At 37.8% G+C, this 14594-nt stretch overlaps 1 protein-coding gene across 5 annotated transcripts in view; it reads left to right on the top strand.

Annotated features, from left to right (window-relative positions):
* LOC132141204 (stAR-related lipid transfer protein 13-like) overlaps positions 1-8795 on the top strand; it is a 50721-nt gene extending 41926 nt beyond the window's left edge. For all 5 annotated transcript variants that reach the window (XM_059550520.1, XM_059550522.1, XM_059550521.1 and 2 more), the window contains 9 exons: positions 637-810; positions 1760-1919; positions 1993-2191; positions 2303-2513; positions 2765-2876; positions 2993-3214; positions 7200-7417; positions 7962-8135; positions 8279-8795. In XM_059550520.1, the coding sequence (XP_059406503.1) occupies positions 637-810; positions 1760-1919; positions 1993-2191; positions 2303-2513; positions 2765-2876; positions 2993-3214; positions 7200-7417; positions 7962-8135; positions 8279-8396 (1588 nt within the window). In that variant the 3' untranslated portion in view covers positions 8397-8795. The remainder of the gene's footprint in view (positions 1-636; positions 811-1759; positions 1920-1992; positions 2192-2302; positions 2514-2764; positions 2877-2992; positions 3215-7199; positions 7418-7961; positions 8136-8278) is intronic.
* The last annotated feature ends 5799 nt before the right edge of the window (positions 8796-14594 follow it).

Here is a 14594-nt window from a genome sequence, read left to right as displayed (position 1 = left end):
ATTATGTGCCATTTTGATATTTTGATTGATTTTGAACATAAATGTACATTCTAAGTATGCACATAGGTTATTTTTTTAATGAATAATTTATAAATTAAGATTACATTACAAAATAAGAAAGGCAAAAAATGGAGAATAGAAAAAACACTGAAATAAAAATACTGATAGTGAGCAAAAACAAAAAAACAAAAAAATACAAGAAAAGCAAGTAAAGAAGAGGTTGCCAGAACTTGACAAATATAGTTCTGGAATACAGGTCTATAACATATAAATTAGAGTGGCTGAATTTGAAACCGGTCAAAAGTGGGGTAACTTGATGTTAGAGCAGCGGGCTCTGTGAAAATTGCAAATTAACAGTTCTATTCATTTGTTTATAAATTGACATTGTAACACTTATATCAATGCACCAAATGAAGACCGTATTAGAGGCGGAGGCACACTGTGATTTGGTTTAAGCAAATGTATGTTTTCTTAAAATTAAATAATTAAGTAAGTTTTTACAGCTTGGGGTGTCATTCACCTGAGACTTTTACATGAAAGAGTCATCCAAGTAAATGGGCCAGCGGTCATATTTATATCCATCCTTTTGTCCTTTTATTTTTATTTTTTTTTTTCCACCTATTCCTCTATCCTCAGAAAGTTGCGCTGGCACAGTTTCCAGAACTCTCATCGTCCAAGCATTACCTCAGCGTCTTTAGAAATCAACAGGCAGTCAGCTGCTCAGCTAAATCTTCTGCAGAAATTCAGCCTTTTACGACTGACCGCCATTCTGGAGAAACACACAGACACCACCAAACACAGCTGGAACTGGTGAGAAAGCATATTCTCATTCACACAAACTCATACATTGTCACACTTTTTCTAAATAACCCACAAGATTGTAGCTCAAGGCATGTTCCCCTCCAAAAAAAATAGCATGATTGTGTACACATATTGATGTGGTGGACACATTCTCTGACTTGTGAGGTCAGTTGTGGCATTAATGCTCTAATGTCTGAGGCAAGAAATCTCATTTCTGCCAAAAGTGTTTTTTAATGGCACAATCAGTTGAGTAAAGTAGCTCTAATAGATATGGTTAATGACAGTATCTTTCTCTCTTCCTCTATCTGTTCCCCCGCTGGCTTTTTATTGCTTAAGAAAATTACATTCCATATCTACCTCTGCCAACAGGGCTAAAATTACAGTTCTACTTATGTACACACACAGATGCATGCATGCATGCACACAAACAAACAAACACACACACTGATCCATTCTCTGGTAATTTTCTATTTGGCATTGCATAAACAGAGTGTAAATTGGTTTAGAATTTTTGCAGTTGTCCATTTTAAACTTCAGCTGTAGGAAAGGACTTTTGATGAGAAGCTTATAGGTCTATTAGATACTGTCATGGCTCACAGATCTAAACGATGATTCATTTCATTCTGCACCAATGACTGAGGAGGCATTATCTTTCCTCTTTTGTCCATTCTCACACACCCCACAGTCAACGGCTGGCATCAGTGTCATAAGCAGCAAACAGATTCAATTTTCACAGGGTTAATACATACATACTGCAATTCCATTTGGTCTTGCTCACACACTACAGCATGCCACTGCGATTTTGAATGATATGACCTTGCAGTTTCCTTCTGGACATCCATATATTGAATTATTGTACTATTGTGCTTTTTAAACCTCCTTTTCTCATCTACGCATGATTATAGTAATATCAGTATATACTCAATTAAAAATGCATTTTTTCCCTCTCATTGGTCAGGGTGGTTCCGAAGTTTATGAAACGTTCCAAAGTTCCAGATTATAAAGATAAACATGTGTTTGGAGTTCCGCCGATCGTAAACGTCCAGCGAACTGGTCAGCCTCTGCCTCAGAGCATCCAGCAGGCGATGAGATACCTACGCAGCCAGTGTCTAGAGAAGGTCTGGAAGCAAAAGCACAAATCCACACAGTTTATTTTCTTTTCCACTTCTTAACTGTAATTCTTCTCTACAGGTGGGAATATTCCGGAAATCGGGGGTTAAATCCCGAATCCAGGCCCTCAGGCAGCTCAATGAGAATTCCCCCGATCATGTGACCTACCAGGGCCAATCAGCTTATGATGTGGCTGACCTGATTAAACAGTACTTTAGGGATCTGCCTGAACCTGTGCTCACCTCCAAACTTACAGATACTTTTTTACATGCGTACCAGTGTAAGTGACACACATTTTTAATGTTTGCAAGTTCACCTTTTTGTATGTGCCAAATGCATCATTGCTTCAATCAGCTCTACAGCTCTCTCCCCGGTGTGTATGTGTGTGTAGTTGTTCCAGCAGAGCAGCGTCTACAGGCCGTGCAGGCAGCCGTGATCCTGCTGCCAGATGAGAACAGAGAGGTTCTACAGACGTTGCTCTATTTCCTCAGTGATATTGCATCTGCACAGGAAAACCAGATGACTGCGGATAGTCTGGCTGTGTGTCTCGCACCCTCCATACTTCACCTGAATGCCTCCAAGAAAGATGGAGCTTCACCAAGGTGTGTGTGGGTTAAGTTTTGCCTTTATTAGGGGATCAATAAGGAATGAAAAGTTACAAGAAAAGTGACTTTGCATAAATAGAAGTGAAAGGAAATAGAATTAAATTAGAAATGAATGCTTAATCTTTAAGATCAACTCTTAGTCCAAAATGCTTACCCATATCCAATTGCATGTATTCTTTTCAACTTCTCTCTTACTTTTTCTGTCATTTTTCTTTGATCATTGTTACTTATGTTTTGTTTTGTTACAGGCTCATAAGCAGGAAGGGTGGCGCCAAGCCAGACCACAAGGACCTGAGTGAGAACATGGCTGCCACACACTGCCTTAGTCACATGATCACAGAATGCAAGAAGCTATTCCAGGTAACCGCTTTTTAAATTTCTGATGTCACACATTACAGGCAAACCATTCATTTGTGGGAACAGGGAGCAGCTCATTTTTGCACTGATCAGCTTTCAGTCACTGTTTCTTTCTGCAGATTCCACATGAAATGATGCTTCAGTCTAGGAATTCTTATGTGGCCGCTGATGCTCAGCCGCTGCCTCTCCATGGGCTTGGGGTGAATGCCCTAGGCAAGCCTGTGGATTATCGGGCGTACCTAGAAGACAACATTCAGTGTCTTCTCAGAGAGGCATCTGAGCGGAGTAAAGGCTGGCACCATGCCCACGGACCTGAAAACACTGAGCTGGCTTATAAAAAGGTAGAGATAGTCAAGTCAAGTTGAGTTTTATTGTCATTCCACTACGTGTGGACACACAGTGGAACGAAATGTCGTGCTTCACAGGACCACGGTGCTACATAAATACAGACATACAATAATTAAGTAAAACAGTATAAACCTACAACTAACCCACTGACAGTTTTTGACTATAAATATACTATATATAAATGTTTACCTATACATAAACAAAAAAAAATACAGACTACACGAATGCTTCACATAATAAAGTACATGTGCAAAGAGAAACATCGTAAGTCAAGCAGCTGGCTGGGGAAAAGTGCAGGATGATTTGTAGTGCATGAGCATGTAAACATATTACAGTCTTTTTTGGGATTATGCACACACAGCAGTGTGTGTGAAAAGTTTGTGTGGGGTTTCAGAGGAGGGCGGGGTGATTTGAGTTCAGAGCTCTGACACCCTTGGGGATAAAGCTGTTGAGCAGTCTGGCGGAGCGGGGCTCTGATGTTCCTGTACCGTCTTCTGATGGTAGGAGCTGGAAGAGACTGTGGGAGGGATGAGTGGGGTCCTTCACAATACTGTTGGCTTTGCTGGTGCATCATGTAAGGAAAATATCCAGGATGGAGGGGAGAGGGGCAGTGATCTGATCAGCTGTGTTCACTGTCAGTTCCCATACCAGACAGTGATGCAGCTGGTCAGCATACTCACTATGGTGCCCCTGCAGAAAGTAGTGAGGATGGGTGGAGGGAGACTTGCTCTTTTCAGCCGGCGGAGAAAGTTTAGGCACAGTTGTGCCTTCTTGGAGAGTGACATGGTGTTGGTGGTCCAGGTGAGATCCTCTGTGATGTGCACCCCCAGGAATTTAGTGCTGCTGACTCTCTCCACTGTCAAACCGTCGATGGTCAGTGAGGGGTAGTCAACATTGTTTCTCCTTAATCCATCACGACCTCCTTTGAATGCAAGATGGGTGGAATTCAACCAAACTGAATGTTTAGAGAAGTCTGGCATTTGTCATTGGAGAAAAGACTGTTGTTAGGAAGATGGAGTTATTAAAGATGAATAATTAAGATGTCAAAACAAATAATAAAAAAATGAAACGTGCATAAATTAATCATTCACAATAAGATCAATAACATGGTGTTTAAGAAATAGGGTGAATTTTAATTTCATGTCGACTAAAATTTTGTCATTAATTGCTCATCCTCATGTCGTTCCAAACCCATAAGACATTCATCATCTTCAGAACACTAATTAAGATATAAATTATATTTCAAGGAGGAGATTTTAAATTGCTCAAAGTCATTAATTTTGTTTTCTTTGCACACAAAAAGTTTTCTCGCAGCTTCATAAAATTACAGTTGATCCGCTGATGTCACATGGACTATTTTAAAGATGTCCTTACTACCTTTCTTGGCCTTGAATGTGGAAGTTCCGTTGCTGTCTATGTTGGGCCAGAAAGCTCTCGGATTTCATAAAAAATATCTTAACATGCCCCCACATCTCTACATCACTGTGTGCTGAGATTTGCAAAACGCCTCCCAAATGTTCACATAAAGAAAGAAGGCGTACCTTTTGTTCTCGCCGTTGCCATGTGCCAGTGCATTTCATTGTGAAAGTGAAACTACTTTGTTTGGCCTTTCAAAAGAGCACGATATCTGCTTCGTCATGCATAGAGCTGATCCGTGCTGGTCGCTGAGGAAATACATTAACTTTGCACAGTGGATTGCCGTCATCACATGTGGTTTCCGCAAGCCCCCGGCCACTCCTTCATCGAATCCCCCGGCCATTCCTTACTCTTTGCAAGGACTGTCTGTCGCTTCTTACTCACAGTATGCAAGTAGGTTTACATATGTAAAGATTTGCCACTGATGATTCAAACGCGAATTTTGAGCAGTGTAGAGTAGCACATGCTGTTTGTCATTTCTCTGATCGCAAATGCAGACCTGGTTTTATGTTTACACTGCCACGATATGCAATGCAACCCATAAAAGACATTATAATCATCATAATCAGGTATTATGTCCCCACTGGATGCAACAACTGCCTCGTTTGTAATGGTTTTTATTATTTTTGTCCTGTCACGTCGGTGTTCTGACCGGGACATGCCATAACAGTATATGTTGAGAGGCTTAACATTTCCATCAGACGCTTGAAACATTCAGTGTACTGGATAGCTGGCCAATCAAAGCACACTATGAGCTTTGTAAAAAATGACACGTTTCTTAAAGGCGGGGCATAGAGGAGAAACAATGTACATTGTGAAAAATTATGTGTTTTTTAACCTTAAACCGCATAAACATATTACATTACACCAAATACACAAAATAAAGTTTTTTTTAGCAATGTCATATGACCCCTTTAATGACAAAATTTTGGGGAGAACTAACCCTTTACGATCAGCCTAGACTTTAGTTCGCAATTATGACATTGAGCTCCTTTCGAGGGAAACTGTGTTTATAAACAGTTTTCATCCCCCTTGGACTCTTGTGTAATATGCTGTTACAGCATTGATTCACAGTGGATTTAAAAAATGTTTTGCAGTAGAGGAATACTCCTTAATTACACCTATAAAAATGGTCAAAATAATTATCTATATTAAAAAAAATGTCAAGGGATTTCAGTTGTTTGTAGTATAAATGCACCTCTGCAACTGTTTGGTGAGTCAAAATTGTGCCAAGAAAAAAGAAGCACTTTAGCAACTCTGTGAGAAAGGAATGGAAAAACATGAAGCTAGGATGGCTTCAAGCACATTTCCAAGTCAGTGAATATCTATCAGAGTGTGGTTAAATCAATTTAGAAATGATTAAGAAATGGAAAGGAGCGTGGCACAGCTGTAAATCTATCTACAGCAGGCTGTCCTCAACACAGTGACTGTGTATGAAGGTTACAGGTTTCAGTGGCTGGGACTGGAGAGACGGTTCATGCAACTGCTTCCACAGTACTTTATCAGTCACAGCTTTAGAGTGGCACTGGAGCAGACGAAACTCACTGTTAAAAAGTCATTTGACTATATATATAATGTATATAAAATATATGTATATGTAAAAAAAAAATTTCTTTAGCACAGTGTGTCTTGAATTCTAACATTTCCATTAAAAAGACTTGGAAGGTGTTCTGTTTAATTCCCTCAACCACCATACATGACAGCTTCTCTTTATCACACAAACAACATAATAAGCTCTTAATTGCCTTTGATGTAAATGTTGTTTGTGAGGTTCAGATATTTTTATTTTGACAGGCATGTATGTTAACTATAAACTACAAGACCGTAATGGTTCACAAATCTCTTAATGGATTTTGGCTGTTCTAATGAACATTTAGAAATGACCTCAGATGTCTGAATCATTAAAAAAACACATCGATCACACATCTGAATGGGCTGTGTTTTTAATAAGCTTTCTAAATATTAAGTGTTCATTCTGAAAGTTATTAACAGTTCAGTTAGATAGTTTTAGGGTAGATTATAGCAACAGGGAGACTTTGCAGAACAAGAAAAGCAAATTAAATTTGAGTATTATTATGTTACATAAGAGTTTTTAAAACTGTTAGAAACCCTGCTGTTTTATCTTTTTCTGATAATTCCAGTTTTTATGAACTCTTGGGAAAGATTCCCAGTCCTGCCTTCTGAATGAAGACAATATGTGTCAGAATAAGAAGAAAAGTTTGTATAACTCAAATTTCAGTCATATTCGGCACTTTCAGTAGAGATACAAAATAAGATCGCTGAGGATATCTTACTGTTTGTAGAAACGTGTGTTGACTTATACTTGTTTTGACTTCACCTATTTATTGTGTAAAATCAAAGCAAAATGGATTGGTTTTAATGGAGCTCATTGTGGTGGTCCGCTGCAAGAAATGCACAGATATGCTCTTCTGATCGACTCCTTTTCCAGTTGCTAAAGAACCACCTCCAGAACTTTCAAAGCCATCTGTGTTATTATGTGTGATACATTCATCATTGTATTTTTGGCATGACCCTCATCATTTAATGACTGGTTGTTTGCAGGTAGGAGATGGGCACCCGATGCGTCTGTGGCGAGTTTCGGTGGAGATAGAGGCCCCGCCTGCTGTGGTGCTGCAGCGTGTTCTGCGAGAGCGCCACCTGTGGGATGAAGACCTTCTGCACAGTCGAGTCATTGAACCTTTGGAAAACAACACAGAGGTTTTCCATTACATCACAGACAGCATGGCTCCACATCCTCGTAGAAACTTCGTAGTGCTCAGGTACACAGCTGCAGGAAACTTTTTTTGTGTGTAATCGGTTTAGTTCTTTGTGTTACATCCATAACTTACACACTTCTAACAGAAATGTTTAATGTACATTGTACATGTTTCGACCCCCTAATAGGATCACATAAGAATATTGTTGAATAAGACTAAGATCACGATTTCTAGGTTGTTTTGGGAATCCATTAGGATTGTCGGTTCCAAATTATGATAGAAAATCCATTAGAAATCCTATATATTCCTGAGTTCCCGAGATAAATTAATAAATGAATATAACGACCGCTACAAAAACCCAACAATAAGCCCTCAAAGCTGTTGTCTTTCCATCCATGATTATTGAAAAATTAATCATGGAACTTTGCCAGTTTACTCACATGTGACTTGTAATAACAATTTTGGTCCATTTAGAAACTTTGCCATGTGAAAGTGAACTACACCAAGAATAAAAGGCAACATTGTAATAATTTCAATCACTGTTTTGGAACAAAGCAATCGATCTAAATGTGGGAAAGCACCCTAAATGTAGCATTTTGTGTTGCAGACGTTGGTGTGATCTACCAAAAGGGGTGTGTGTTCTGGTGTCATCTTCTGTGGAACATGATAATGTCCAGTTGGAGGCAGGATTACGGGCCGTGCTTTTGACATCACGCATCTTTATTGAGCCATGTGGAATGGGGCGGTCCCGGCTCACACATTACTGCAGAGCTGATCTACGGTAAGACATGATGGTTTGCTACATCAATGAAGCACAGTATGGCATACTTTTGTTTGAGTCTCTACAATATCATAAAAACCAAAATAGCAGGCTTGTTTACAAAAATGACATTAATTTGAACCTTATGTATTTCTCTCCCACAGGGGGCGCTCTCCTGATTGGTATAACAAAGTGTTCGGTCATCTGTGTGCAATGGAGGTTGCAAGAATACGAAGTTCTTTCCCTGTTCTGTCGCCACAAGGACCTGAGACCAAACTCTGAACCCACTTGGGTTAAATCTAAAACTATTTTGTATGATAATGAATAAAAATTCTGAGAGCACAGGTGCAAAACCAAAATGGCCTCGCAAGTCAGAAGATGGAAGAGTAAGAATAGTAGAGAATGTTTTTTTTTTATTGATTTATTAATCAGTTCAGGAATTAATGAAAAGGAAGACAGTACTGTGTAGAATAGTAGATGGACTATGCAAAAAAACAAACCTTTTGTGGTTTTAAAAACCATGGGTGATTAATGTGAAAAAGCTCAAGCTCACAATCATAATGTTGAGATTGCGTCTAATCTTGCTTGTGTTTCGATTGTGTGAGTGTTTATATCGGTTTGTGTTAAGCAATGTGTCTAGGTAGACATGTTATGCCATAAATTCTTTGTCTAAAAATCTGATGTGGTCTGTCAAACAGCTCATTCATTCTCAGGGTAAATGTAAACAAGTTTCGCTTTTTTCATTCTGTACATCATCAGTCCAGCAGAATCAAAGAGATTGTGGTGCTGTTCAACAAATATGAAACGCTTTCCACCGATACAGTATACAGTAGTTATATTTGTGACCTCTTTCCTTTTCTTCATTTTCCCCTACCCCCTTTTTATTTATTTGCATCAGCCATTTGCATCTGGCAAACTTCATATGTGAAGTTTTAATAAAGTCTGCATGGAATCCATGGGAATGATATACAGAAGACTTTAATACAGCTTTAATTTTTTACTTTTACATTTCTATCTTCTCTAGAGCTAAAAATAATTTTTGTGATATAATTAGATAAAACTCTTTATTACTCTTCTTAATTGTGCTTTTGAGCAACTAAATAGAAAACTGACTATTTGTGTTTCATCTTATATTTGTCATTAAATATGTGCTGTTTCACCAGGGCATTATGTAATAATAGTATTCTATTTATTTAAAAGTATAACTGCATGTATGTTGTTTTAAGCATTCTGCCTCAGTGAAATGGTTCAAGTCCCACAACGTGGTTACTGTATGTGTGCTTTTTGTGATGTACAGAAATCCATTTACATATATTGATTATTTGATTGTTTCAAGTCGCTTTTTTGTTTTGTTTATATATAGATCGATAATTCAGTGTTAAACACAGGTGTCATTTTATAATAATGTTGATTTGATACATTTTCAGTCATACTCTCTTGTGTATCGTGCCAATTTAGCCTCCAGTGCAATTACAATAAAGGAAAAAAAAAGTTTTGGTGTTTCGGTTTGCCTTTTATACAATCCAAGGTGTTAAGCCTGAAAACAGAATTTAATTCTGCTAACAGGTGTCTTACAGTGTGCAGCAATCCATTTAGACCACATTGGTGTCCTGCTGGCACAAGGTGTTGTAGGACACCTAAGGACACAGGTTTAGTTGGCAAACATGTTGGTAAATGTATTTTGGGGAAAGTGATGGAGAGCTCCCATTTATACAAGCTGCTTTTCTACAGTATTCATTACAAATTTGTTTGATTGATACAGAGTAATTACTGAGTCTGAGTCTCAGTCTGTGGGCTGACAGTCTGCCCTGTCACAGTGAAAACTCCTTGTGAGCTGTCATTTCTCTGGGGGGATAAAGCGCTCCTTGTTTTTTGCCTCGTTAATTATTAAAGTGTCTAAAATTGGCCAATTATGCTGTGCAGACAGCCTAACAGGCGGCAGTTCCCAAGCACCTTTTAATGTTACATGAGACTGAAATGTATTTAGAATGGAAGAGTAGAGTAGAGTGTGTCTATGAGTTATTCCTTGAATGGCGACTCAAAACATCCTCAGACACTCATACAAGATACACAGAATGAAAATCAGATCCATACAATTGTAGCAAAACATTCAAAATATAAAATACTCAATTGCAAGTACCTCAAATTAGTACAGTATGAGTGAATATACTTTACACTACTCCACTGAAAACAAGCTATGTCACAGGCCCCAATGTAGAAACGTCTTTTGGGTTTAGTTGAGGTAAAGATTAGATAAGTTTGTATTTCCAGATGTATCAAGTGAACCATGTGGAAATTATAGCCATTTGACATCTATTAAAGTTATATACTTGAGAAGTTAAATTCATCAGGACCGATGTCTGTTTAAGCAAAGCACTTACCCACTACACCCAGGATACCCACGACGCAGGCGTCCCAGTTCATAGGGGCTTCAGATAATATATTGCATGTCAGGAATAATGTAATGTAACATCCTGTTGATCACCTGCCTAGAAACCAAAGTGGTTTCCTGTTCTTTCAAGCAGCTTGGCTCAGAGCTATTCACAGGCCAGTGGTCTTTTGAAGAGTAATTAATTTCCTTGTTCTTTTGTGCTTCCTGTTATCTCCTGCTACAGATTACAGCATAACGCATAGAAAGAATATACACTAGTCAACATTTGGTGGATCAAAACCTTTCATCAAAGTTGTCCTAAAACCAAAATACATTCTTGTGTTTTTTTTTTTTTTGATCCACTTCAAATGTTGACTACTGTAGATTTATTTGTCTCCCTTTAAAAAATTCCCTGTAGCACTTGATGTGGCAGGTCGCATAAATGCATTTTGCAAGTTTTATTCATAGGGTCATAGATGAGGTTGGTTTTTTATTTAGTTTTTGTTTTCACTCTCTCTCTCTCTCTCTCTCTCTCTCTCTCTCTCTCGCTCTCCTTCTGTCTCTCTTCTCTCTTCTATCTTGATTGTGTCTCATCTGTTGTATCGATTAGATAAATGGATTGTCTGATAGCTTGGCTGGCTCAGGTGATTGAAAAAAAAATATTAAAGCCACATTTCAGGCCCGTTAGAAAGGATTTCTTCTAACATTTTGTTTATGTCAGAATATACTTGAATAAAATTTTGTAACTGGATCAAATGTAGCATTAGCTGTTCCTGATGCAACATCATAAGCTTTAAATCAGTCTAAAGACATTCTACAGATGCATTATTAAACTGAGCCTCCACTGCTGATTTGAGGACCAAATGAAAAAAATAGCTGGGAGATCGAAACAAAGCGTTGTCTCAGCCTCACATGGAATGCCCATAGTCTGATCCATATAGCAGACAAATATGATAGGTTGGCAGTTGATGTCAGTGCATGGAAACAAAAATGTGCTAATAACGTACTGGGTTGAAGTAAAGAGCATGAAATAGTCACTGGATTTTCCATATTTACACAGTCAAATTCTTGTTTAAAGGCATTTTGTAGCAGGTATGATAAGAGTTTATGTCCTGTGTAAACAGCTTTTGAATGGAATACATTGGATCAGGTTGTATGTTATGTAACTTTGTGAGACTAAAAGTCTAACTGCAAACTTTCATCCAGCTGAGTAGACAGGTGATGGTCCTGGGATGCTTTTTAGGACTGTGTGTGCAGTCCAGGGAGCTCAATGAATGTCTTTATCCAGTAAAGCTGCTCCCTGGTAATGAAGTCTATAAATCTTTCTTAAAAGCTGATTTAGTGGTAAGACATTTACGTCAGAGCAGAAGAACAGAAGATGAATCTGACAAATCGGTGCAATGAAATGTAATGAAATGATTATAATTTATTCATTGCAATTATTTGGATGTTACATTCATTTTACATATTGTAGACAACTGACAAATTACAGCAGATGATGAAAATGAAAGCCGTGAATTCCATAAATAATAGACTTATACAATAACTTCATGTAATCTTAATAAACGCAATCTGGAATAAATTTGTACTTTGATGCCACCATGAACACCATAAAGATCTGTTTTTCTTTGTATTATTTTCACAGATGCTAGGATTGGTTTTAGTGTGATCTTTGTGAAATCTTTTTATATCCATTTCTTCCCCTCCACCATATAGTTTTTGGCCATTTTTTATCCTGACTGCATGCACCTGCCTCTTTGTTTTCCAAACACATCAGCACAACCACACTAAAAATGCAATTAAATCAGTCGGAATGGTTCCAATCCTCAGCCCACCGGGGTCCGTCCCGAACCCTTCCTCACTGCATTCTCTGACAGCCACAGACTTTGGCTTACCCTGCATGTTCATGCACTGCTCTCGGTCTATATGGCAGTTGAGGTCTCTTGGATTTGCATGTATGTCATTTCTTAGTTTTTCATACAAGGCTTGGTTTTACTTGCATAAGCATATATTGTTTATGATGATCTGCTGGTTGAATATGAATGTTGCGGTGTGTGCTCTCATTACTTCAACCCTACAGGCTTTTACAAGCCTTATTAACTTGTGCTGAGGATGAGAGCATATTGTGTGTGTATGTGGTCATTATCCTGTCATCTATTAACCTTTTATTCCACATGGAATATTAATCTTAGGACATGTGCATAGTGTGTGTGTGTGTCAGTTAGTCTGCTGGCAGCGATATTTCAAACACTGTTTGAGTCTCTGCTGAAAGGCGCTGGTTGTGATAGTGTACAGGATGGGGTTCAGGGCGCTGTTTATAGGAAGGATAAAAATCACCACCCACAGAATGAGGGTACCTGGAGGAGACAGAGGGAGAGAAAAGAAAGTGCAGATTAAACCTTATTGTCCAAGGGAAGAACTGCAAAGCCATTCTAGCTGATAAGTGTTCATGCTCATAGCGGTTGAATGTCTAATCCTCCCTGTGCCCAGGGCTTCGGTTCCTCAGCCATCTACTAATCAAAATGTGCCTCTCGGCTCAGACCGGCTACTTGCATAACTCACATATTTACTCCGGATTTGTACAAGGAGTAAACAGTTATATCTGGATTCAGGCTTAAAATTCTGGATTAAGGAAAACAATGAAATTGGCTCATTTGGACTTGATAAAGTCAACTGTTTAAAAATTGATACCCATTCATCAAATGTAATGTGCATATTACGAGACAGCATACTGATTAAATAAATACATTTACCTAGGGGTACAACAGCTTGTCACTTAAAGGGACATCTTTGTGCCTTATATTCTACCTTAAAAATGCATAGTGTAACTACACTTATATTTTATTTTAATGTTTAATATTTCTTTTTTTGTGGATGTATGTGTGTTTAGTTGTCATCCATGTGACACAGTTTATTTTTATGCATAGTAATTGTGTAAATGTGTTTTTGCAATGTGTTGAGTTTCACAAAGCAAAAAATCTAATCAATATTTAGTGGAGAGGCCAGATCAGAGAATGTAAATCTCTGAAAAATCTTTCTATATCGATCAAACATCCACAAGAACAAACTTGGGGAATTGCAGTTTTATTAACTGGAAAGCAGGCTAGGCTTTGCAATACACAGGTCTCATTTAAGCATGGTATAATATTAATGAGCTGCCTCATTCAGAACATTAGCTAATGTGCAGCCAGACTGCGGTCACGGCAATTATGAGTTAAGTGATACACTTATAAATAATATCCTGTCGGCGTGTTCTTTCACACATATTAGCTTCTGCTTGTAATATGTGATCACACATATATCTGCTTACCGGCGATATGTACTCTTAGTAGTGAGAGTATCTTTAAGAGGAAGATGGGGATCCAGCACATAGCATCAGTGAACACAATGAAGAAAAATCGCTTTGCAATAGTGACTTCTCGATCAAATACTGTTTGACGTGCTGTCTTCGCTGTCTTCTGAACGGAGTAAAACATACTGGAGTAAGAGAATACAATCACCACGAAGGCCAACAGATTCAGACCTGACAAAGAAACACACACACAAATCTTTAGCAACATCAAGTTCATTGTGTTGAGCTAAATAACCTTTTCAACAAATGTAAATTTGACTCATTTCACCAATTTATTTTTATTTTTATTTTTTTGTCTTTGGGCTAGTGCTAATGATATTATTTTTGTCTTGATTTCCAGTTTTTTAAAAAAATCCTGTAGACATAATTAAAACAAGACATCTGCTTGGGAAGGATTTTCTTATTATTTATTTAATATATATATATATATATATATATATATATATATATATATATATATATATATATTATTAAGGAGAATAGACTTGTGTTTTATTAGGTTTTTAGACAAATTTTTTATTGTTTTCTTACTCCATTTAAAAATAAATGACTGACGATGGGGAAATTAAAAATTCTTAGGCTAATTCAACTTAATTTATTGTGTATTCTCTGAAGACAAATCCTAATATTTTATACAGTCTTTCCAAAGAGATTTACCATGCCTTAAGGATGTTTAGCTACTTTTGTTGGAAAACTAGAAAAATAGTGATTATAGACCTTTTTTTGTTGCTACCAGGGAGGATCTTTTTCTGAGTTT

The sequence above is a fragment of the Carassius carassius genome, chromosome 5 (assembly GCF_963082965.1).
Source record: "Carassius carassius chromosome 5, fCarCar2.1, whole genome shotgun sequence".
Lineage (NCBI taxonomy): Eukaryota > Metazoa > Chordata > Actinopteri > Cypriniformes > Cyprinidae > Carassius > Carassius carassius.
Note: the sequence above shows the minus strand (reverse complement) of the source record. Positions and strands in the feature narration are given on the sequence as shown.